This window comes from Fusarium tjaetaba (genome assembly GCF_013396195.1).
Source record: "Fusarium tjaetaba strain NRRL 66243 chromosome Unknown NRRL66243_c0000107, whole genome shotgun sequence".
NCBI lineage: Eukaryota > Fungi > Ascomycota > Sordariomycetes > Hypocreales > Nectriaceae > Fusarium > Fusarium tjaetaba.
In genome coordinates this window covers 1-22,215 of record NW_023501303.1, presented here as the reverse complement: position 1 = coordinate 22,215, position 22,215 = coordinate 1, and the positions used below count along the sequence as shown (strand labels likewise).

General features: G+C 47.6%; 9 protein-coding genes across 9 annotated transcripts; 5 read left to right on the top strand and 4 right to left on the bottom strand.

Annotated features, from left to right (window-relative positions):
• Positions 1-134: 134 nt before the first annotated feature.
• FTJAE_5511 (uncharacterized protein) lies at positions 135-1,082 on the bottom strand (the record flags this gene model as incomplete). Its single annotated transcript, XM_037352027.1, has 4 exons — positions 135-178; positions 380-432; positions 482-702; positions 753-1,082. 4 exons carry the CDS (start codon positions 1,080-1,082, stop codon positions 135-137), a joined length of 648 nt encoding a protein of 215 aa, XP_037207353.1.
• Positions 1,083-1,502: 420 nt separating this feature from the next.
• Positions 1,503-4,093, bottom strand: FTJAE_5510 (myo-inositol transport ITR1; the record flags this gene model as incomplete). The annotated part of the gene is made up of 10 exons (XM_037352026.1): positions 1,503-1,844; positions 1,901-1,925; positions 1,975-2,211; positions 2,258-2,294; positions 2,342-2,398; positions 2,445-2,468; positions 2,521-2,824; positions 2,876-3,292; positions 3,354-3,937; positions 3,985-4,093. The coding sequence occupies 10 exons, from the start codon at positions 4,091-4,093 to the stop codon at positions 1,503-1,505; spliced, it is 2,136 nt and encodes a 711-aa protein (XP_037207352.1).
• Positions 4,094-4,738: 645 nt separating this feature from the next.
• On the top strand, positions 4,739-7,119 carry FTJAE_5509 (e3 ubiquitin ligase HACE1; the record flags this gene model as incomplete). Its single annotated transcript, XM_037352024.1, has 2 exons — positions 4,739-5,142; positions 5,205-7,119. 2 exons carry the CDS (start codon positions 4,739-4,741, stop codon positions 7,117-7,119), a joined length of 2,319 nt encoding a protein of 772 aa, XP_037207351.1.
• A 3,280-nt stretch (positions 7,120-10,399) lies between these two features.
• Positions 10,400-11,068, top strand: FTJAE_5508 (uncharacterized protein; the record flags this gene model as incomplete). The annotated part of the gene is made up of 2 exons (XM_037352023.1): positions 10,400-10,829; positions 10,905-11,068. 2 exons carry the CDS (start codon positions 10,400-10,402, stop codon positions 11,066-11,068), a joined length of 594 nt encoding a protein of 197 aa, XP_037207350.1.
• Positions 11,069-11,532: 464 nt separating this feature from the next.
• FTJAE_5507 (serum paraoxonase lactonase 3) lies at positions 11,533-14,116 on the top strand (the record flags this gene model as incomplete). Its single annotated transcript, XM_037352022.1, has 5 exons — positions 11,533-12,426; positions 12,484-12,616; positions 12,770-12,867; positions 12,914-13,144; positions 13,190-14,116. The coding sequence occupies 5 exons, from the start codon at positions 11,533-11,535 to the stop codon at positions 14,114-14,116; spliced, it is 2,283 nt and encodes a 760-aa protein (XP_037207349.1).
• An 885-nt stretch (positions 14,117-15,001) lies between these two features.
• On the bottom strand, positions 15,002-16,288 carry FTJAE_5506 (uncharacterized protein; the record flags this gene model as incomplete). Its single annotated transcript, XM_037352021.1, has 2 exons — positions 15,002-15,445; positions 15,512-16,288. The coding sequence occupies 2 exons, from the start codon at positions 16,286-16,288 to the stop codon at positions 15,002-15,004; spliced, it is 1,221 nt and encodes a 406-aa protein (XP_037207348.1).
• A 568-nt stretch (positions 16,289-16,856) lies between these two features.
• On the top strand, positions 16,857-17,195 carry FTJAE_5505 (uncharacterized protein; the record flags this gene model as incomplete). The annotated part of the gene is made up of 3 exons (XM_037352020.1): positions 16,857-16,880; positions 16,935-17,030; positions 17,076-17,195. 3 exons carry the CDS (start codon positions 16,857-16,859, stop codon positions 17,193-17,195), a joined length of 240 nt encoding a protein of 79 aa, XP_037207347.1.
• A 171-nt stretch (positions 17,196-17,366) lies between these two features.
• Positions 17,367-18,972, bottom strand: FTJAE_5504 (transcriptional regulatory; the record flags this gene model as incomplete). Its single annotated transcript, XM_037352019.1, has 2 exons — positions 17,367-18,855; positions 18,905-18,972. The coding sequence occupies 2 exons, from the start codon at positions 18,970-18,972 to the stop codon at positions 17,367-17,369; spliced, it is 1,557 nt and encodes a 518-aa protein (XP_037207346.1).
• A 1,312-nt stretch (positions 18,973-20,284) lies between these two features.
• On the top strand, positions 20,285-20,953 carry FTJAE_5503 (uncharacterized protein; the record flags this gene model as incomplete). Its single annotated transcript, XM_037352018.1, has 1 exon — positions 20,285-20,953. One exon carries the CDS (start codon positions 20,285-20,287, stop codon positions 20,951-20,953), a length of 669 nt encoding a protein of 222 aa, XP_037207345.1.
• Positions 20,954-22,215: the final 1,262 nt, after the last annotated feature.

Here is a 22,215-nt window from a genome sequence, read left to right as displayed (position 1 = left end):
CAATTATGAGACGACCGAGAAGATGGTCGGAAAGGGTTTAAAGAGCCTGCAACAGCTATAGCACATCTTGTACCTTCATGTTTTTGTCACAAAAGCAGATACTGAGAAGGTACTAGGAAGACTTTGCGCAAGCTCTAGAACTGTTGAGTATACTGCTGTTCCTTGTGCTGCATAATTGCTATGACGTGAAGTGTCGTTCACGATTATGAAGAAACGACCGGAAGGGAGGGTCGGCTTTGTCACAGCCAGACTAATACGCAAAACTGTATGAGCAAGTAATATTAATCGCGTACTGCAACTTCCAGCGGTAAGGAATTAGGAGATAATATGATAGCCGCTCAAATCGGTATATGGCTGTTTGCGCTCTGCCTCTCCTTACGATAGAACATCATCTCGTAAACCGACCACCCAAACAAAACCCAGTTAATGATTCTACATTTATTAGCAAATCTTGGTCGTATTGTTACACGAGTTGACGTACGCTAGTATTACTAGAAGAGCAATCATGGAGCCCTCGAGACTTCGATTCCAGACAGGGTAGTTCTCCATGTGATAGATGAGAATGGCGAAGCATGCCGTTGCACCGAGCGCAAGAATGAGCTGCACGATGGTGTTGACAATTGCCAGGACGTGCGACATGGAGTGGTTTGCGCGACGAGCAGAGATATTCATCACGACCGCCCAAAGCAAAGACGCAATGGCCTGTGATAAGTCAGCGATCATGCTTCACGTAGGATCGGAGCGATACGTACAACAGGCAAAGCCGTCCAGAGCATCCACGAACATTCATGACCGATGGGGACATCGCTCGGACAGATCTGCGATCTAAGAGACCACCAAATACTCAAGATAATAACGACAACAGGAATAGCGATGTTCAGCTGCCGCGCAGTCACGACAGCGAAGTTCTGGCGTGGACTTCGGCGGTAAGGAGCTGGTTGGGCTTGATACTGTGGGTAGTACCCATATTGAGGCGGCGCATTGTATTGAGGAGGATACTGCTGTTGATTAGGATACGGTTGCTGAGGAGGGTACTGTTGCTGCGGCTGATTGCCGTAGGAGTATTCGTGAGGACCAGCCATTTTGGCAATTATTTTCAAGTGTTGAGGTTGAAGATGAAGATGGACGCTTTGTTGGATGGTTCGAGGCGCAGGCAGTGGAGAAGAGCATGACGTTGGCACCTCAGGTCAAGGTCGGCACGGAAAGTGGAGGTGCAGGGCAGGCGCCAAATGTTTCGGATATTTCTGGGCATTTTAGCGCGGGGTCCATGGGGAACTAAACTTTAATTGAATACGACGTGCGAATATTACAGAGAGAGATACGACGATATCGGATCAATATGTATCATGATCAGCCTCGATATATCAACATAGAGCACTGAATGTCAGTACTATCTGGTGAGTTATATTGAACGTGGTTAGAATAATCATGCAAGAATAGAAAGGTTGCATCAACACGGCGATGCCCAGCCAAATCCTTTCGCCTCGCCTAACAACATCCAGTCACCCTCGCTGTCCATCCTCCACTGCCCACTCATCATAAGCTAGTGGTCTCTCGGCATTCTTTTTCCAAAGCAGATACCTCTTGGACAGGAACGGAAGCCGCTTTGTCAGCTGATAATGCGCGAATCGACTCTTCGGATTGTTGAACACTGTATCTAATTCTTCGAGGGTGAGCTGTTTCGTCTCTTCAACAAAGAAAAAGATGAGCACGAATGCCACGATGTTGAGACCTGCGAAGAAACCGAGTGTGCCCGCCATTTCGAACACGGCGTTGATTCGAGGCAGGAGAATAGTCAAGAGGCCAGCGAAGAAGAGGTTGATGGAAATTGCGACAGATGCGCCCTGGAAGAGTCAGCATATCTCTGTGGGTGAATCTGGTGGGAAGAAGATGGACTTACCGCCTCTCTGTTCTTCAGTGGGAAACTGCAGATGAAGAGTCAGTGCAAATCTTGATTGGGTGCTGAGGTCTTACCTCTCTGATGCCAGAGTGAATGGGATTGGCCCAAGACCAGGACTGTACGCCGCCGCGAAAAGATAGATGAAGATAATTCCAGCGATTGATCCGCCTGTGTCTGCTTTGGGCTTCGGCTGGTCTCCGGAATCAACCTGAGGTGCCACTGCATAAGAAATTGTAGCAGCCATGAGAAACATGCTCATCATTGGGAGCGTTGATAATAGCCAGCTGCGTCGGCCGATGATATCAATGGACCTATCTCTCTTAGCACTGAAGAGATTTCTAGAGTGTTGAACAGTACCTCATTGCAAGTATGCCAAAGAAAAAGTTGACACCACCTGGTTATTGTGAGTTGCTGCTATTCATACGCAGCCAGGATGCATACCGAAGCCAAAGCTGTAACCCATGCTAGTCTTGACACCGTAGTCGCTGAACATGCCGTCTGGAGAATGTCAGCAAGTCCCCTGTGAGACGCCCGAATTTCTTACTCGAGTAGAATGCAAACACATTGACTAGATGATAGTATTAGCTAGACTGGACCAATCATCGTAACGCATATCTTACTCCCGCAAAGTTGCTGCGACAGTGCAACAACACAACTGCTCCAGAGCGCATTTCGAAGCCGTCGTCTGGTGAACAACGGCTTGAACTGATCGACAGAGAGTCTTGTGACAAGTACAATAAGGGATGCGTACGTCAAACCAGAAGTCAGCGTTCGGCTTGTCCTGTCCTCATTGTTAATGTTGACACCGTTCTGGTATTCGGCATGGTGAGCAATTTCGTGGCGACTCTTCTCACGATGGTCCTGGTGGGTATCCTCATCTCGAGTAGACCACCAGATCAGAAACAAATCACGAGTGGCTTGGAGCTATAAAACTTGTCAGATATCCTCGAGAAACACGCAGCCAACTGATCTCACCCTGGTCGGTCGAACTTGAAGGAGGTTTCTGAAAGCACGTTCAAGGTTATAATTAGGCGTACCCGGCCGCATATAGAATCTGGGACTCTCGTAGCAGAAGCAGACTGCAATAAACAATAGGACAGATGGCACAACAGGTGCAGCAGCAATCCACTGTAAAGCGTGATATCGACCTCCGCGCTCGTTGAGACCAGCGTTAGGTTGACCATCTAGAGTATTAGTCGCGGCAGCAATGACAAAGTTGATCACGAAACCGATCATGATACCACAAGCGACCCTGAAGAATGTTAGCAATGGGAGCAGTGTGCTCGCGATAGACTTGCCAGAGTTGCCAGGCGAGGATAGTTGATCCACGCCAATATCCAACTGCTGTCTCAGAAGCCAGAATAGGAGCACTGACAGCCTTGATCCCCATGGCTAGTCCTTCATATCAGTATTCCAATGCTTTGCCGCTGTGAATAGCCTAATACTCACCTACTCCCCCAACAATCCTGGCCCCCAATATCTGCTGCCATGTCACCGCAAAAGCCGACCCGATTGAGCTCGCAATGATAAGTAGAGCCGAAAGCCCGAGGGCGCCACGTCTTCCAAAGCAGTAATTAACCGGTAGCGACAGTGGTGCCCCGGGAAAAGCAGCCGTGAGGAAGGGAATCGCGTTCATACCTCCAAGTTGCCATTGAGCCGTGGAATCGGCTCCATTGCTCTGTGTGTCGTCCTGCCTCTGTATATCGATACCAACGGTCTCAACAAAGAGACTCATAGCGTTGATGGATGATTGAACATGGCCTTGGAGGAACGCTGCCAGCGAGACTGTGCATATGATGATGAGCATTCCGCGCTGGCTGAAGAGGCGCTCGCGCTCTGCTACAAGGCTTTCTTTCTCGTCTTGGGTGAGCTCAACGACAGGCGAGAGATTGGTGATTAAGCCTTTGGAGAGACGGTAGTAGTAGTTTCCATTCTTAGCTACCTCTGCCGCCCGCTCGACCCCGTTGCGCTCGAGGGAAGGGAGGTCTCTGCAGAGAGTGTCGATGCCTTTTCGAAGAACAGGCTCAGAAACGCCGGCTGGAGAAGTCAGCATGGTGATTTCAGGAGCAGAGAGCAGTAGATACCAAGAGAGTTCCCGAATTCATCTCGGGTATGGATTTGCTTCTCAACCCATGCTTCCAATCTCTTCTTGAGACTCGGCTTTTGCGGTTCTCGATTATCGTGTTCCGTCATGGTGGTGAACAGACGTGTCGTTCAGCCAGTGCAAGACATCAATTTTAAGTCATGAACTGATCACAGAAACAAGATGATCAGGAAAGGCGGAATAGAAGGTTGGACCCCAATTGACCTCCTCCTTCAACCCTGCTTTCAAGGTTCTTACATCCCTTGCCAGGCTGAATTCCAAACTTTGGCCCCCAAATTTCGTGTATGACAAGCAAGGAAGACCCTACAACACCCGCATACAGTACGAGGCCATCTACGCAATATCCAGGTCCAACAACAGATACTCGAGTGTCGATCAGCGGATTAAACCTCCACCTTTGGTGAATGTCCCGTGGGGAAGCCTATATCAGCCCTATCAGACATGTTTGTCACTCATTTAAGTGGCGACTGTCTCGAGCGATTTTGGTGCAAGGATGCTTGAAAATACAATTGGAGAGGATGATCATCTGACAGGTTCAGCAAGTGTTGGTCGTGCGTTACGTACCTACAGTACAGTACAGTCTCGACAGTACGAAATGATACGGATCATCGTATCCGTAGGCTGATTGCCAATGCGGGGGTGTTGCAGTATATTCCATATTCGTCATCGCAAGTCTTATCTTCGCGGCTGTACGCCTTCCAAGAAAACATCGCCATGATATCGGATTCTCCAAGATGGCAGAGTTAGCCTCAGCCATTCAAGGCTTCATTGCTTCCAGTCTGACAGCATGGCACCGTATCGACACAGTTGTAAGCTCTATAAGAGATGCGCCTCGAAATGTAGAGCATTGGAGAGTTTGTGGGAGTGTGTTGAGGGAGGCCTTGAGCCAAATGGAGGAGAGAATACGCCAGCGACAGAACTATCTGACAGCGCCGGAACAGAACCTCTGTAGAGCTATTGATAGATTCATCAGGGACTTTCTGAGCGATCTTGAACAATTGGAGAGGACGATACCAGTGAAGAAAGGAGGAAGATACTGGGAGCAGCTGAAGTTGAGGTTGCAGGATGATAGGGAGTTACTCACGCGACTTTCTCGCAACGTCCAGATTTTCCAGGTATCTGCTTCAGCACTATCATTGTAAGTGCTCCCTCCCATTCCTTTCATTGCCTTGCCTGCTATTCCTAACACAAGGTACCTAGACTAGACTCACCTACCGGTTGCCCCCCGGCCAGAAACAAAGTACACCAATTTCTCGAAGGCATCAGTGACGACAACCCTGAGCAGCTCAGCCCCGATGAAGCAAGCGATTTACATAAATGGAGAGAAGCTCTCTACGAAGTCGCCGATATCGCAGCTCAGCGAGAGTTCCCCGACCCATCCCCTCACGATCACACATCAGAGCAAAGCGATACACCAAGAAGACCATCGGGTGTAAGCCCGATAGAGCTACAATATCGGTTTGAGGCCGCGATCTCACGAGCGAAACGAATGTACGATGCCAAACTCCCAATCATGGCCAAGAAGGCACATGACGAAGCGATAAAATACGGTGGAGAGATGCAGGCGATTGACCCGAATGCTATCAGTGTTACCAAGCTGGTAGACATGGAGGTTACCTATTGCCGTATCATCAAAGCATGTAGTCCGTTTGTGGACTCGTATGAAGCACTTGCGTGGGAGAGACTACAGAACCTCAAGTCCAATCTACACAAACACACTGGCCACGGAAATAACGTCGACTTTTGTACCGAGCAGGAGAAGATCGGTATCTTGTGCGCTGAGTTGCGGGATCGAGAGGGAGCTGTTGAGTTCTTGAGAATATCACTGGACACATATCTATCGAACCGCGAGGAGTACGAGGACAGGATACCACGAATATCGATGCTGGTGTGCGAGCAGTACGAGTGTATGGGGCAGTGGAATAACTTGGATGCTTTCAAGAAAGTCATATTCGACAAACTAGGCTACGATCCGGCCTCAGAGCCGAATGCCCTCGCTGACACAATACTATGGTGTCGCCACCATGGGTATGAAGCCTCCGAGATCGAGGGGAGACTATACATACCGGAGGAGAACTTTGTAGAGAGCACTCCGCTTCACGATGCCGCCGCCGATATGACTGTCCGGATAGAGATCATCCATCAGCTGATACCTATAGTCTACCATGCGAGACCCGATGCGAACGGTGACACGCCCTTGCTCGTGGCAGTACAACACTCCAACAATCTCGCACTTCAGGCATTATTACGAATCTCCGGGTCTGTTCACGTATTGGACTCCAAAGGCGGCACTCCATTACATCGATGCGATAACGATGAGACACTGAGGCTGCTCCTGGAAGAGATCAAAAAGCCAGTTCACCACTCCTGCCCGAATGAACAAGGCTTTCATTTGGTCAACATAGATTCGATAGATGGTTATGGCGAAACAGCTCTGCACAAAGCTTGTGAAAAAGGCAACGTGCGCATGGTCGGCTTGTTGGTAGCTGAAGGCGCAGACGTCAATTTGGTGTCCGGGTCGAATGAGACCCCATTGATGATTACCTGCGAACGTTCTGAGCTAAAAGGAAAGGGAAGACTAAGCAAAGAACGAAGGCGAATTGTGGAAACATTGGTGAATAGCCATGCGGATACAAAGCACAAAGATGACTGGGGCAAACCCGCTGTTCCAAAGAGTCTTAAGGCGAGGGGGTATAGTGAGGCCGAAATCGACAAGATGCTCTCACCAGACTTGACACGAAGGTTCAATAGAGGACGGGCGCAGGAGAGATTCTCCGTCTCATCAGGCAGCAGCTCCGAAAGACCATCCTTCGCAACACCCAGTGCCATATCGTCATCGTCACCAGTCGAACTCGTCGGCGACGTACCCTCGCGACCAGCAGAGTTGCCCTTGACTCCAGTGTCGAGTGGTGTCCCGCCTTCAGGATATGAGTTACGATCAGGGGGGACATGGTCAGAGTTACAGTTAGCTGAGCTGCCAGGGTCAACGCCTGTTGTGTCGGTCGAGCTAGATAGCAGGCAAGTGGAGGTGGTTGAGTCACCGAATCAGAAGTTCTTGAGAGATGGGAAGTTGAAGAGCATCAGGAGGAAGCTGAAGATATTGGGTGATCGGTGATGGAGTAGGAAGGGGTGATGTGCGCTTGGTGTCAAGACTGGCGGGTTCCAATGTTTGACGACGTTACGAGGAAGAGTGACTGGACGTATGAGAGTTATAATACCCTGAAGACTGGAAGAAGTTATTGAAGCAAATCTGGTGATGTAGTGCTGAAAGGTCAGGCAGTAGATGGAGTTTTGGTATAGATTGAACATGACGCAGTGTACCCAGCCATTTGCAGATGAAGATGTGAGATCGGAGTCAGGGCTAAGAATAGTAAGTAACTAGAGCCATATATCAGACAAGATGCGCCATTTCATGGAATTACCGATACTCGATGCATGGTGTCGATGGGCATATTGGTCGCATTGACCAACACCGTGGCAGTGAACTGCCCAAATATTCCGGGCTCACGCGCAGAGAAGCTTGACATCCTAGAGGACCTGGTCCAAGTTCTTATGGTGGAGATAAAAGTTGGCAGCATGTTGGAGCAGTTCTGGATGTGCTGTTGGAATGATGCGGCTCGGTCCCAGTAGTTCGTTGCTCGCGCGTGATAGCCTCTTGCTCCATGGACAGAAAGGCTCTAAAACTTATTCCCTTTGAAGAAACAAAGTGCTACCGCTGAAGTACGCACAGTTAATATTCTGGGTTCCCCTACCATACTTACTTTTCGCCAGCAAATCCTCCGTCGAGGTTGTTGGTTGCATCTCGAAGGCCAGGCCGCTTACCTAGGTACCTAGGTACCTTATCGTAAGGTACGTATGCAATAGTCGTCGGCTCTCAGAAGTCTAAATGGACTTGCGCGCCACCATTTGAGCCGAACGAGTTACCTTGGCCTTAAGAGTTTACAAATAAGACTTCTAGAAGGAAGAAAAGCAGAACCTTTAATAAAGTTTAATCCTTCTGCTGGCCTAAGGTATATATACGCATCCAAGACATCAAAATGCCCCCCCTTTCCCCAAGTTTACAGACCTAGAAGCCGTCAAAATGAGCGCCCCAACAGCGTCCAAGTACTTTACTGATCGATGTACTGATCTCCTCCCGGTTGAGAACTTGAAGAGAGAATTGAGTACGCCAGATCTTTGGAATCCGCTCTCGGAAAATGGGAAGACAAGCCTGAGTTTCGTCTCCGTGCCGAACAGGTTGCCGCAATTTTGACAACTCCACTGTTACATCTTGAACCTGGGGGACAGTTGTCAGTGGACCGGCTGCTATTTCTGAGAATAAATCTCGATTCCATTGCGCCGGTCTGTAAGTATTGTAAGTATCTACCGTATTATTAATGATTATGGAACCAACTAACAGTTTGTGGACCTTCAGCATCTCGGTAAACGAGACTTAGGACACCATTGGCAGCCGCCAGCTGTGTCGCAAGCAGTATCATCAACACAAAAGGGTGGAATCGACCTTGACGACTGCTCAGGCTCTCTGTATGAACCACCGAGCAATACGGACACAAGCAACTCATCTATGATTGTCAAGAAACACGACGATATGGATATGGCTGAGCAGAAAAGATGCTTAAATCGAGACGGCAATGCTTGTATCTTGACAGGCTCTATGAAGCCTAGTGCTTATCATATAGCACCTTTCTCTTGGAACAACACTCAAGAAAATATTAAAAAAACGAGAAAGATTGGTGGCCGGCTTGGCCTTATAGCCGGTTTCGACTTTGTGCCCCGTACAAGCTACCTGTGCGACCCGGAGAGTCCAGGTGCATCAGACAAAGCGTGGAATATGATCTCCATGGATCCCCAGCTGTATAGCTGGTGGTGCAGGGGCTATTTCGCACTCAGGTATCTCAATATGGATCCAATTGGACAGAATGAGATGAATTTCACTTTGGAGTTTCGATGGACGCCTCAGATGAAACGATATTTTGGCCAAGAAATCGATGTCTATAATACAGGAATAGGGTATAACCTACAAGAGTTGGTCGATGAGCTCCATCGATTTCATGACTATGGCGATCCAGCACCTATAGCTGACTACGAAACAAGACTTGGAACCCCCACGAACAAGGGAGCCACCCTCCGTTCCGGAAAGCTTATCTATATACAAATGAAGGCGGAAGACGCAAACCGTTTCAAGGATATGATAAATATGCAGTGGGGTTGTATACTTATTACAGCCTTAAGTGGTGCTACAGGAAGTCCGCAGTTGCTTGCGAATAAAGATTCCGATGACCGGGCAATGCAGTGGGTTCAGGATCAGGCAAGAATAAGTAGGAGAGCTAGCAAATGAGTACAATTATAAGAGAACCAATATTAGGCTGTAAAGCAATACGATATACATACATAAAGAAATGCCTTGTTACTCACCATGACTCGATTGCCGTCTTCGTGATTGGCGATAGCTCAGTCTTTCCTACCGTCGTACTTTGCATGGTGAACAGAAAAGATTCAGAATTGGAATGAGTTTGATAACCACTTAGAAGAGGCCAGCTTTAGGTAGCTTTATAGGAGAAAGTATCCCAGACGGGGACTGACAGGGCGGGAACTACGAAAGATCAGATGATCATATGAGAAATAAAGTCGTTTGAGCATAAATTGTGTACAGCCCCATTGGTTCATACGACGACTGCCTAACCTCTCGCCCGTGACTCTCGACTCACAGTTCAGAAAGCATATTCTGTCCACCAACCGACTCTGGGTATAACCAGCCCAAATTCTCTTTTACCAAAGTATACTGGAGCAATATACTCTCCCAACAGCTCTAAACTATCCATTTATCCGATCCAGGCTCTACGATAGATGGAAATCGAACCCCAAGGTCTCACTGAGAATTATGTAACTACCCCGATAGATGTACATATCTTTGAATCTTAAGTCAAATTGACGGCCACTGAACATAAATACCCCCTTGATTTCCCGTTAAAAAGGTTTCATCGTGGTTACTGCTTTCTTCTTACAAGCACATCAAGTTGCTCTGCTGTCAGTTTTCTATTGCTGCATTACTCTCTGGCAGACACTTGGAACCACCATCCAAACATCGCGGTGTACTTGCTGATTCTCGCAAGCTACCTTTTAAGAGCTTGTGGGTCTTGGACATGTTGCTAACATAGTTTTAGTTATTTGTTGCTTGACAACCCTTTTCAAGGTGCTGGTGAGAGATTCTCTATACAACTCTCCTGTCAAGTCTACATCAGCATCCGGTACATCTGTCATTCTCTTCTTTTCATATCAACACAAGTCCTCCTGTCGTCATTAAAGACAGTATCCTCACTTAAGTATTGGTAGAGGCATATTTCTCCTGGTCTAGTCAGAGCCTTGGTTTCTTCAATACCATGTGTCTCCTCAAAATGTTCCGCACCAGCGGCACTCGTCGAATGTCAAAGCCAAAGTCAGAGTCCTTGTTCTCCGAACAATCAAAGGGCAACGCAAGAACTGACTACTCCTCTCGGCAAGTCTCAAGTGTTTCGGCAGGAGAGACCTCTACTGAGCGAACAAGCCTCCCCTCATCCTGTGACTTCTATACAGAGTGTCCAGTTGAGGAGGAAGAATCATCTTGGAGCTTGTTCGAGGGAGAATGGCATGAAGACTCAAGAAAGTGCGCGCTGTGTATGAAGCAAGAGTATCTAGACCAGTTTGAGAACCCATTTGACCCATGGGATGAATACAGTAACCATACTTCTGAATCAGAATCCACTTTGGAGTCTTGGCCAAGCACCAACAGCACTGACAGCATCTCACCACCAGCCAGCAACTCAGAACAAACTCCTGGCTGGACTGGTCAGTAGTCTTCTAAGACAGAGTATGGTGCAAGTCCTACTTCACAATGGACTGGTGAATACTCTTCTATGATAGAGTATAGTGCAAGTCCTGAAGTTTCACAATGGACTGGGCAGTACTCTGATCCTTATGAGTATAGTGTCTCGCCAAAAATGACAAGACTTGGCAAATGGGAGAAATCAATGATCCCAGGAGGCGAGCCAGACTTCAAGTGGATTCTAGAATATACACCAGAGTAAAAATATGGTTGCAGCTTCTCTCTCTCTCTCACACACACTCTTTTTCTCAGCAAATCCAGCAAAATCTTTTACAGCATGGGTGGTGTCTTTGGTGTTTTTGGTGGTTGAAGTGGTCTTTTACAATAAAGCTTTATCCTGTTTCTTCTCAATACATTGATACCTTGCTTTATAAGTGCATATTATAATAAGTCCAGGACTTTAATAGTAATAACTACTGCAGTATCCGTAGTTTTTCTAAAATCTTCTAATTTCCCATAAATTGGTCTAAATTATGACCAAATATGGCCTAAATTACTCTAAGGTTTGCCAATGAGATGCAATGCGTCACGTGCAATGCACCCCAAGTGAGGAGGTGTTCTCAGCCCAGGCCGGGCATAGCAGTGTAACGTACCTTAAGGTATCTTACTACATTTTCTTTGGAAAGCCATTCTTAGATCTGATAGGTTTCTGAACCAACCTCGACAATGAGTGACCCAGCAGCACGTGAAGACCTTACCAAGCGGCAGCTTCCTTCCATGACGCTTGTGAACGGCATCGCATCTCTACCTTCTGCAGCTCAAGCACGTACAGCTTCAACTTCAGATGATCCTTCGACAAGATTTCAAGTCCCCGGCATTGCAGTTGTTACCGGAGGGCTGGGAAACATTGCATTGACTGTTGTTCGAGCACTGTTGCAGCACGGCCTGGCTGGGCTGATGCTGCTTGACCTTGATGTGAATTCGGAGTCTGCGATGAGCAAACTTGATGATCTTAGGAAAGACTTTCCGGAAACGAAAATTGAGGCAGCGTCTGTGGATGTAACCGATGAAGAAGCTATAGGACGGATTATGGCTTCAACAGTTGAGAAACTTGGCGGCCTTGATTACCTCGTTTGCTTCGCGGGTATAGTCAACTGCACTCATGCCCTCGACCTGTCACCAAAAGTCTTCAGAAAGCTCCTCGATGTCAACACAACTGGGAGCTTCATCTGTGCCCAAGCTGCAGCAAGAGAAATGGTCAAAGCCAACACCGGCGGCCGCATCATTTTTATTGCCAGCATATCAGCCCATAGGGTCAACTATCCGCAGCCACAAGTTGCATATAATACATCCAAGGGAGCTCTGTTAATGCTAAAAAGTAGTCTCGCGGCAGAGTGGGCGCGATATGGAATTACTGTGAACAGCATCAGCCCTGGATACATGGATACTATTCTGAACGAGGGAGAGGGACTAGCAGATGCAAGAAGGTCATGGGCCGAGAGGAATCCGAGTGGAAGAATGGGAATGCCCGAGGAATTGAGTGGAATAGTTGTTCTATTGTGTTCCAAGGCTGGGAGCTACATCAACGGGTCTGATATGGTTGTCGACGGCGGAGGAATAGTCTTTTGAACGGCAACCATAATCCACAAGACGCTGATAAAAAACAACATTATGTAGCCAGTTACCAAAAGCAGACTTTTAATCTATGATAAGAATATCAACGGCTATTTCGAGGCGGAGCCATCACGTAAACGCGGTCACTCTACGTCTGCTTACACGCCAAGTCCGACTCCACCAGAAATTCGTCTAAGTAAGCGGCCAACAAAAAAACAAGTTGATCCAACAAAATAGATACTAAATCCTCCTCGAATAAAGGATCCGCATGTGAAACATTCGGAATTGGAAAATCCCAGAACCGACCGTGGTCGCATCGGAAGCCATGGAAGCTTAATTGGGGTCATAGCGACGGAGGTTCCACCGAAACTTAATCCTTCTCAAACTCCGACTTCCCCTCTCTGCATCGCTCAAACCCCGAAAGCTATGTCTTCGAGATCGATATTCGTGAGTGATAAAGACAATATTCGGGGAGACTTACTAAGGAATTTAGGGGATTCTACTCATTGGACTGATTGCTTCTTTCGTGTACGAGAGGATCAATCTGATTCAGACCTTTTATCAAAATGCCCCCTCGCGTATCACCAAGGTGAACAACATCGGGAAATATGAAGTCAAATTTGAAGATCAGATAAGGAGTTGCGAGGATGTTCTACTCATTGAGGAGTATCATCTTGCAATTCTTGCCTGTGATCCAGGAAGAGAGCGACACAACACCGTCATGGTTCGTTTCAATCCCGTACTCAGCGATTGTTACTAACAAGTGCAGGGAGTCTTTGCAGGAAATGTCACCAAAAATGCTGAGCTTTGGGCATATGACTACACAATCACCGATGGTTCCGACGCTGAATCCCTCAAGAGGATCAAATTGGCCGGATTCCCTCATGCATCTGACTTTCATACCCTGGGCATGGCATTTGATCTTGAGACATCGAATCTCTTCGTCGTGAGCCATGCCGTCGCAGGATCACGTATTGAGCTCTTCAATCTCGACATTGGATCATTGACTGCTAGTTACATCCAAACGATTCAGCACCCTCTCATCAATGCGCCAAATTCAATTGCGTCTATCAACGGACATGAGTTCTACGTGACCAACGACCACTACATCACCAAGAAGCAGTCATTCCTGCTCAGCAACCTGGAGACATACCTGAGCCCACCTACAGGAACAGTGGTTCATTGCAGCCTTAAAGGTTCAGACATCGATGTTAAGGTTGTCGCGTGGGTTCCTTTTGCCAACGGTATCGAGATCATCAACAGTTCAACCGTTGCGGTGGCGTCATCCTCACGAGCAGCCATTTATATGTTTAACACTCCAGACGCCACAACGTTCAAAGAGACCTCCAGAATCAAACTTCCTTTCATTCCCGACAACCTCTCTGGATCTGGTAGAAAGCTCATGATCGCCGGACACGGCCACCTGCCTGCCCTGGCAAAGTTCACGCAGTCGCGTCGTTTTTGCAACGACCCCTTTGAATACGAACGCGCGGACCCTACTGTAAAAGATTCCTGTCGTGAACTGCAGGCTGTTTCTTGGGTGTCTGAATGGAGTGAGACTGAAGGGCTGAAGCACCTCTATGTCGACACTGAATATCCGTCTAGCTCGACTGCTGTCAGGGACGCCGGAAAGGGGGTTGGAATCATCAGCGGCCTCTACGCCAAGGGTATTCTGATTTGGAGAGACGAGAAATAAAAACATGCTGGCTTTGTGTTTATCGCAGAGTATTGGAAAGAAAGGCGAGATCTAGAGGAGGAGAAAAGTGTTCAGAGGCGAAGGATTGCATCTGATCAAGTGGATGTAAATTCGTCTCAGCAGGTAATTCTTCAAGTTGGTCTTGGTCTATCACTCACTATACATACGATTGAGGGCACACTGAATGATGGTCAGCATTCACAGTTGGGAACAAGACTGAATAACGGAGTTTGTGTAACATCCTACGTCTTTCACTATCGCTGTATCTCAAGCACCGTCAAAGAACAGTTCAGCATAAACGATTTACAAGGGGACCAGAAAAGTATTTGAGAGTGCATCTACGATCTCTGGATACCATTCCGTGAATAAGTCCAGAGACTCAAGTATAAATTGACCCGTTTCGCAAGCTCCAGACGAAACATGCCCAATTTCATCGTATCTAGACCTCAAATTCCCAAGAGGCCTCGCTATTATACATTATGAGTTCTATCACCATTCCCCAACTGCCTCCTGCCGACTCCTTGATTTGCGAGGTTACCCACTCGCCTCCTGTCGCTTCAGTCTCCGCCACAAAAAAGCCCCAGAATCATCACTGTGCTCGCCGAATGATATGCCAGTGTCCCGGATGCCATGGTTGCGAGCGTTTCATCACGCACTGGGCAACGTACCAGTGCGCAGTTTGTTTCCGTAACTGCCCTGCCTAGCGCTATCGATGTAGACAAAGAATCCGGGTCTCCCATGTTGCTCGTGGTCTTATGCTGGATACTGGATACTGGATACTGGTTGCTCGATCGATGTGGACGGATTTTGCTGATTTATTCTTTGCTACCTGTAGCCTCGTATTGAGTGTGACTAAAAAATCATAATCCTGAAAAAGCTTTGTCCCTATTCATGGTAATATGAAGCATTGTAAAACATTTCTTCCTCGATGTTATCCGTGGTCATAACCACGTCTTGCAACCTCGCTGCTTGAAGCTGCGGGCAGGTCGAGATAATAATGTCCTTGAGATCCTTGTGGTGTATATGCAAGGTCTCGAGATTGGGAAAGTTTGAGGCGTCAAAGTTGCCTAGACCACCCTCGGCCATCTTTCCGAGTTTGATAGATTTGATGGAGTCTCGGTGAGGTTTTAGGATATCACCAACCAATTCAAGTCTCCAACGGAAGTCTCTTGTACTTTCAGATACGGATCCCCGGTCCCATCGCATGGTGAAGTGCTTGAGGCCTTTCAGCCATGTCATAAAGTTTCTCACCAAGTCGTGATGATCAGTTAAATTAGTGAGAGTGAGACTGGTAAGAGAGAACCCAGAACATGGATTGGAGTTGTGAAGCTAATTGCGGTCAGTCAGTATGTAGCTGCTTCGGTACGTACGGTTATAAATTAATGGGATACTCACCCTCCCGAGAGCATAGCTTCTATATAAGTACGAGGCTCTGCACACACGCTGCCGAATCATCAAATGCTTAAGGTTCAAGCAGCCGCCGCCCAGCGCCAGTTGAATATCGAATGAAGTCAGCTGATAGCGATGGAATGATATGTCGTTTAAGATGTCGATGCACTCCAATCGTGGCATGCTCATTCTTGCGCAGGACAGTACATGGAATGTAATTTCACCAAGCTCCTGGACAAGTGTGCCATGCACACCCCCAGATATGACCAAGGTCCTAGTGTTAAAGAGCCAATTTGTACAATCCAGGATAATCGAAGCACAGGTCTTTGGCCAGGGAGCAGACAGTTGCTGATGCGGCTCTGCAGGGTCCAAGGTTTCGTATATGGGGAGGCTGAGGGATTCCACATCGCCGGCATGTCGTAGGCTTTGCCTGTGGTGCAATATGAAGCGAGTGCAAAAGCGCCGAAGTTCTATGTTCTCTCGCAAAGTGCGATGGAGGCGTAGGACTCGTGTGGAAGGAGAAAGCTGGGGGTTAAAGTCGTCGTCACGATATTCATCTGTGTAGATGCATATACAAGAATAAAGGACCTCGGTCGCAGCCGCATTGAGTCTGGAGCAGACCAAGGCCGAAGAAAGAAGGTCGCCGTAGTAAGGGAGCACTGCTTGATTCGGATAGTTGTTCGTCGGCTGTTGCTCAGAGGCTTTCTCCATGATCATGCGCAGCACTTCATTAGGGACTCCGAGGAGGGGGAAGTGGTCACGTCTGGGGGAGACATCCATCATCGCGAGGACATGAAGTTAGTGAAATGAATGAAGGAGAGAGAAGACGAGAGACAGAAGAGATTGAGTCCTCCGAGTGAGGTAGAAAGACCTGGAAACAGAGACTGAGGTAGCTGACTGAGGCTGTTATTGGCTCCATTGGCGGCACTGGCAGACATTGGCAGGCAGGTGCTGGGAGAATGGTGAAATAGAAGCATTTTAATTCTAAGAACAAGACTAAGGTACTGAAAGTATTTGCTAAATAGGTGAATTTAGAACATTAGGATGCCTACCTAGTTTATGATGATCTTTATCATGAATGATGTGTGATAAGATAGACGTAGTTGAACAACATACACATGCGGGTCCAGATACTGCCAAATCGATCGCTCTAGACCACTATTGTCACCTTGCTAAGGGATTCAAATAGTGGAGTGATTTTCTTTGTGGCGGCTCATCTCCACAAATTCATGGAGAGTTTTTTTCCATTTTCTTTCTCTTCTCGATATTCTTTCTCCACCCGAGGACCCTGAACTTTCACTCTCCATTCAACTCTCAATTCACCACTAAGACTCTCTCAATCACCGTCGTCATGCCTATCTCAAAGAAGGATCGCGTATGTCATTCACTGACCTCAACTACGAACGACAAATCATCTGACATTTCACAGAGAAACAAGGAGCACAAGAGGGCCGACGCTGCCGGTACTCGCGCTCCAGTCAAGCCCAATGGTCTCCCCGTCAAGGCTCCCAAGCCCACCTCAATCGTATGTAACTCTCCTCGTCAAGTTGACGTTGTCTAAAATATGTAGTGCCAAAATTGCCGCAAGGAGATTGTCAACACCAACAAGCTCCAGCTCGAGGTCCACGCGTCAACACACGACGCTAAGCTCTGGCCTAAGGAGAAGTGCTGGCCCAATGACTTCCAATAGACTACAAATCGGTGTTGGGTGTTTGAGGAAGAAAGCTATTGGTTTTGCTACAGAATGGCGCATGGGTTGAATTGAGGGGTTGCGCGGTTTTGAGTCGCGGTAATGATTCATGAAAGAAAGATAGACTGACAAAAAAAAGATGAATGAACAATCCTGGCATTTCTTTGATATTTAAACACTGCCTGATCTCGTGCTACTCCAAGTTGCGATCTCAGACAAACTCAGCTTATCCATCTCAAGATCTACTTCAAAAACACCTGGCGCACCTTCAGCAGCTTCATTCGGTCCTTTGCCTGGAAACCTCTCCCGTTTCAGATATAGACCGCCGTCCTTTTTCGTCATGTAAAAGGTCAACTCTCTGCCCGCCGAACCATCCAATCCTGATTCAGCTGGCCCTATGACAAAGTGTCTGACTCTCATTATATCAGGCGGTAACACGCCATACTGGGTAACAAAGCTATCGACATCTTTTCCTGATATTCCATGCTCGAGATCGACTATTCGCTGAGCGACGACCTGGAGCGTATGGCTATTCCAGAGACTTTCTTGCGCGGCACAAAGAACGCCCATTAACCGGAGTGCTTCGATACGAGTTTCCAAAACGCGGCATTTGATAGCAGCGAAGAAGAGATATGGCGCGAAACCCATCTCGAAATGGAATTCAGATGGTGTTGACCTCGCCCTTAGTCCAGCTAGCTCTCGAGCACCCTCGACCATGCGTGTGAAGTTGGGGATGAAGGCATCATAATCCATCTCATCGGTGACGAACTGCACGCGAGATAATACCATGCAGACCTCATATACATGGAAGAGCCATATCCGCGACGTCAACGATGTATGTGTCAGGCCTTGGGGCGTTTCATCTTCGAATTTATCGAACGAGGATTTCCACTGTTCCAACAAGTCATGGATTTCATATTGTTCGAGAAGGACATCTGGTGTAGCTGGCTCGTTTCTCATATCGCCGAGACGGTAGTCGGCTGTCCGCCTGAAATGCTGTATAGTCATGTTGTAAATAGCATCGATCGAGGTTTGAGCTTGAAAATGTGAAGAGAAGGATTCGGGTATCGTTGGAGATTCAGAGTAGCCCATAGGCTGTGAGTCGCCAAAGTAAAAGGGTAAGATGCTCATCCGCCGAAATATCGGCAATAGATAATGCAGCACCCATTTCGGTGGATTCGACGTATTAATCAGATTCATCCCATGGTGGCAGTGTCGGATAGCCACGTCTCCATTAGACTGTAAAACCTCGATGCACACAAACATGAGGCAAGTCAGTAACGCCAATATTATATCTGGCTTATGCGGAGTCTGGAGTTCCCGAATCGCCGCATTATAATGCTTCAACGCAAAGACACTGCGCTGGGTCGCAACAGCAGAAGAATTGTCTTTTGACTGTAGGTTCTCAAATAGAGAACTGATTGTCATGATGGAGTGTCTGACAGCTGGTTCATGGTCGCAGAATTGTAAGACAACATTGGTCCAGAAGTATGGGTCGATAGGCCCTGATAACGAAGGAGCCGCAACCCTGCAGAAGAACTCGATAGCTCGTGAGTCGGCCCTCACATTGTCTCCCAGGACGTGGTTCTGGGGACGGTAGAGCGCAAGATGAGAGTATGAGGCCTGACCATATCCCAGGCCTTGACATTTGCGACCCGCACTAATGCATCGCTGACACGTCGGTTTGCCCTCATCGCATTTTATCTTACGCGCCCTGAAGAGAAAGCGTTAGAGCGTGGATTGAAGACATCAATTCGATTGTGTTACCTACTTGCATATTAAGCAGCCACTTCTGGTCTTGTGATTCCTCTTACGGAGCATTTGCATAAATGTTGGCGGTGAAATGAAGTTGAGAACTGACTGTTGGTTCGAACTGCCGACATCATCACAGTCGCATTAGATAAGATAAGCGATAAGCGAGCCAATGCGGGGCACGACGAGCCAATTGGCGGTCGCCAAGCCGTAGGGCTGTGAGAGATGCTACCTAACAAAACATCAAACCAACAACAACAGCGACGATCCGAATAATCATGAGACTGTGACTAGCAAAAAGTGACGAGAAAAGATGCCAAAAAACATACAACAGTGAGGATTCCCCGGTCGTCACCGACCCGAGTACTAATTCACCGCTCCTCGACTTGACGATGGGAGAGCAGACGGGATCCCGTATTCTCCGAGAGCTATGGTCGTATGTGACAGTAGTTTGCAGTAGCTGCATGATCAAGGTGATTGTGTAGTGGTTAAAGTTACCTGAGCCTGTAACTTACTAAGGTTCCTGGCTGCCTCTTGTAACAGATGCGGATACTGGGCTATAAACTGTCGTTGTTGAAGTGATCTTGTATCAGAATACTGGTGAAGAGGGCAATCATCGAGGCGGCCAATCTATGTTTAAAAAGCTTTATTTGGTCCATTATGATTGGGTGGTAAACCATAGCATCTTTGAGTTGATTGGTACATATCAATATCTAACCAGCTATTATCCTTCAGTTGAAGCCTCAAAGTTTATGTGCAGTGCTGAAGTGACATTATACTCTGTTTTATCCCGAGATTGTTTGATGGAATAACTCACGTGAATCAGGTGAATCAGGTACCCCTCAAACATGACAAATTTGTAAACGTTATGGGCACATCTTCAAGTTGTACCTTCTACTCTCAGTCGTCCACATATTGCGTTTGATGGTCACGCCTGCTCTCAAACATCAGCTTCCTTCACAGCTTCCTTCGTCACTCATTGTCAATACCAACAAGCATGCCTTCCCAAGGACGAAACATCTGCAAACAAAGTTATTGGCCGCGAAGCTTTTACGGTTCGAGATCCCCTCACATCCCCATGTTGTGAGGCCTCCCCAAACGTTGTTTCTGCACAGATAACTTATCACTAGCAACAGAGACACAGGCTGCAACTACATGATTAGCAACATCAACAGGTGTTTTGAACTTAACTTGCCTGTCTCTGATGATTCCCCTCTTTCTCGAAATCTGTATTACGACGCCTTGGCTGAACCGTCAGTATATCAGGGGAGGGAGGGTATGTAGAGTCCACCACGACACACCAGGTCACTTCAACTCTACACTCTGAATATTTCACAATGTCAGATCCCGAACGCGGCATGTCCTATAGGCTTCTCACCAGAACTCCCGGGCTGAAATTCCCCTTGATAACCACGCCAGTCTCGTTATCACGAATCTGTACAGCAGTCTTTGGCGGCTCAGACGACCGATCAAAAATGACCAAAGCGGAGGTAGAAGGCATCATCTGCGAGTTTTTGACCGAATGCGACAACCACTTCCACAGGCTCTCCATTTGCCCCATACACGATATCTTCGCACCACCCTGCGCATGTCAGGAAAAGTCGGTTCAATACTACAAGCACATTGCCAGCAGTCTCGGGAAGTCTTGGGCAAGACATATTGTTCCCGAGCACGTCAGAGCCATAGTCGAAGCAACCTTGTTCGCGCGAGTCGGGGCCATCAAAGAGAAAAGTGATCTCGTGAATGACATCCGGAAATCTAAGAACCTCATACTACTCAACGCCCATATCCTCCTCTGCTCATTCGCTGCGTTCAAGAACAGTCATGCTTATGACGCTGTGCATCGTCTGCACTGGAGTATCAATGGTGCTCTTGACTCGCAACAAGAAGCTACAAAGAGGAAGGAAACGCTTCTAAAGCAACAAGAAGCTAAGAGAGCCAAGTCTGTTTCTGGTGCTGGAAACACTCCTGCAGAAGATTCGGCTGAGCTGAGGAAAGGTTCGTAATGCTTTCGACTTGTTGTTGCTGTTAGCTGACTCTCAAAGTGGAAAGCTATGAATGGATAGTACTATAGAGGAAAATGCTAAAATCAACTCAGTACAGAGCCCCCCAAGCGAAAGGGACCCGCGCAGTTTGGACTTGGGGATTTTGATGCTTGGCAGCGAACTCTAGCGAAGAATAATCGATTTTGAGTTTGTTGAGAAAAAGTTGTCAAATCCGAGTGTGCTGTCGCCATGCCATGAAACATCGAGAAATGGTGCAGGGTAACTCCTCAATCCTTGAAGTATAACATGAAAACAGGTGGATATTCAACAGTAAAGCCGCATCACATCCTCAGAAGACCAAAATATTTCAATAAGATCCACATGTCTTTCGAAATCATTTTTTTACCCTGCTGAGTTCTCAGATATCTAAACAGTGTCGTCGTGAAGTCCATGGAGATTTTAGCCGCTCACAAGCCGATTCAAGTTCCGCCCACCCATTGAAAAAATCCAGCTCTCATTGGCTGAGACGAAGTTCGCGCGGTTCAGCTATGCAGGGGCCTGGGCCTTGGTAAAAGCTGGCATCAGGCGATGACGAAAGTCAAAGCTCGAAAGTCAGCTTATTGAAGCTCTTTGTTCAAATGACGATGAGAATTGATTAGACATGGCTTCGTACCTTGGATGAAATCGACGCAAAAAAGACTAGAGGTAGCTCATGATACAGACCGAGTTCGTAGGTAGAAGGATGATATTGTGACGGGTTGTATTTCAGAAAGAGTTCTCCGATTAGTGGCGCCTTCACGTGCTTTCGAGCAAGTTAATTGTCGTCATCGAAGCCATCACCACCTCTAGATAAGCTTGGACAAGCGTTTCAGTTGGTGTCGTGTACAACCAATGGATACATCAAAGGACAAACCTACCAAACACAGCCTAAACACTCAGTACGACCTCTACGAAACCACATTCAATATCAATTTCCTCATCTTCACAGTCTCAGACAAACTCCCTTACCAGCCTCTTTGTCCTCCCCCCCACCTCGAGCTCCCTCCCGTCGGGTCTTAGATAGCGCCCACCCCCCCGGTCATTTCTCCCCCCCTTAAAAAGATAGGCACCCGTTTTAGCGCCTCAGCTGCTGAACCGCGCTGGAAACCAATCGCTGAAACCTGTCCTGAGCCCTGGAGCTTGGGGACCCTCAAAACCAAAGCAAAGCGGGGCCGGGCTCCGCCATTGCCACAGTCCATCCTATCACTCTTCTCCCCGTCCTTGATTCTTACCCACTCCCAAAA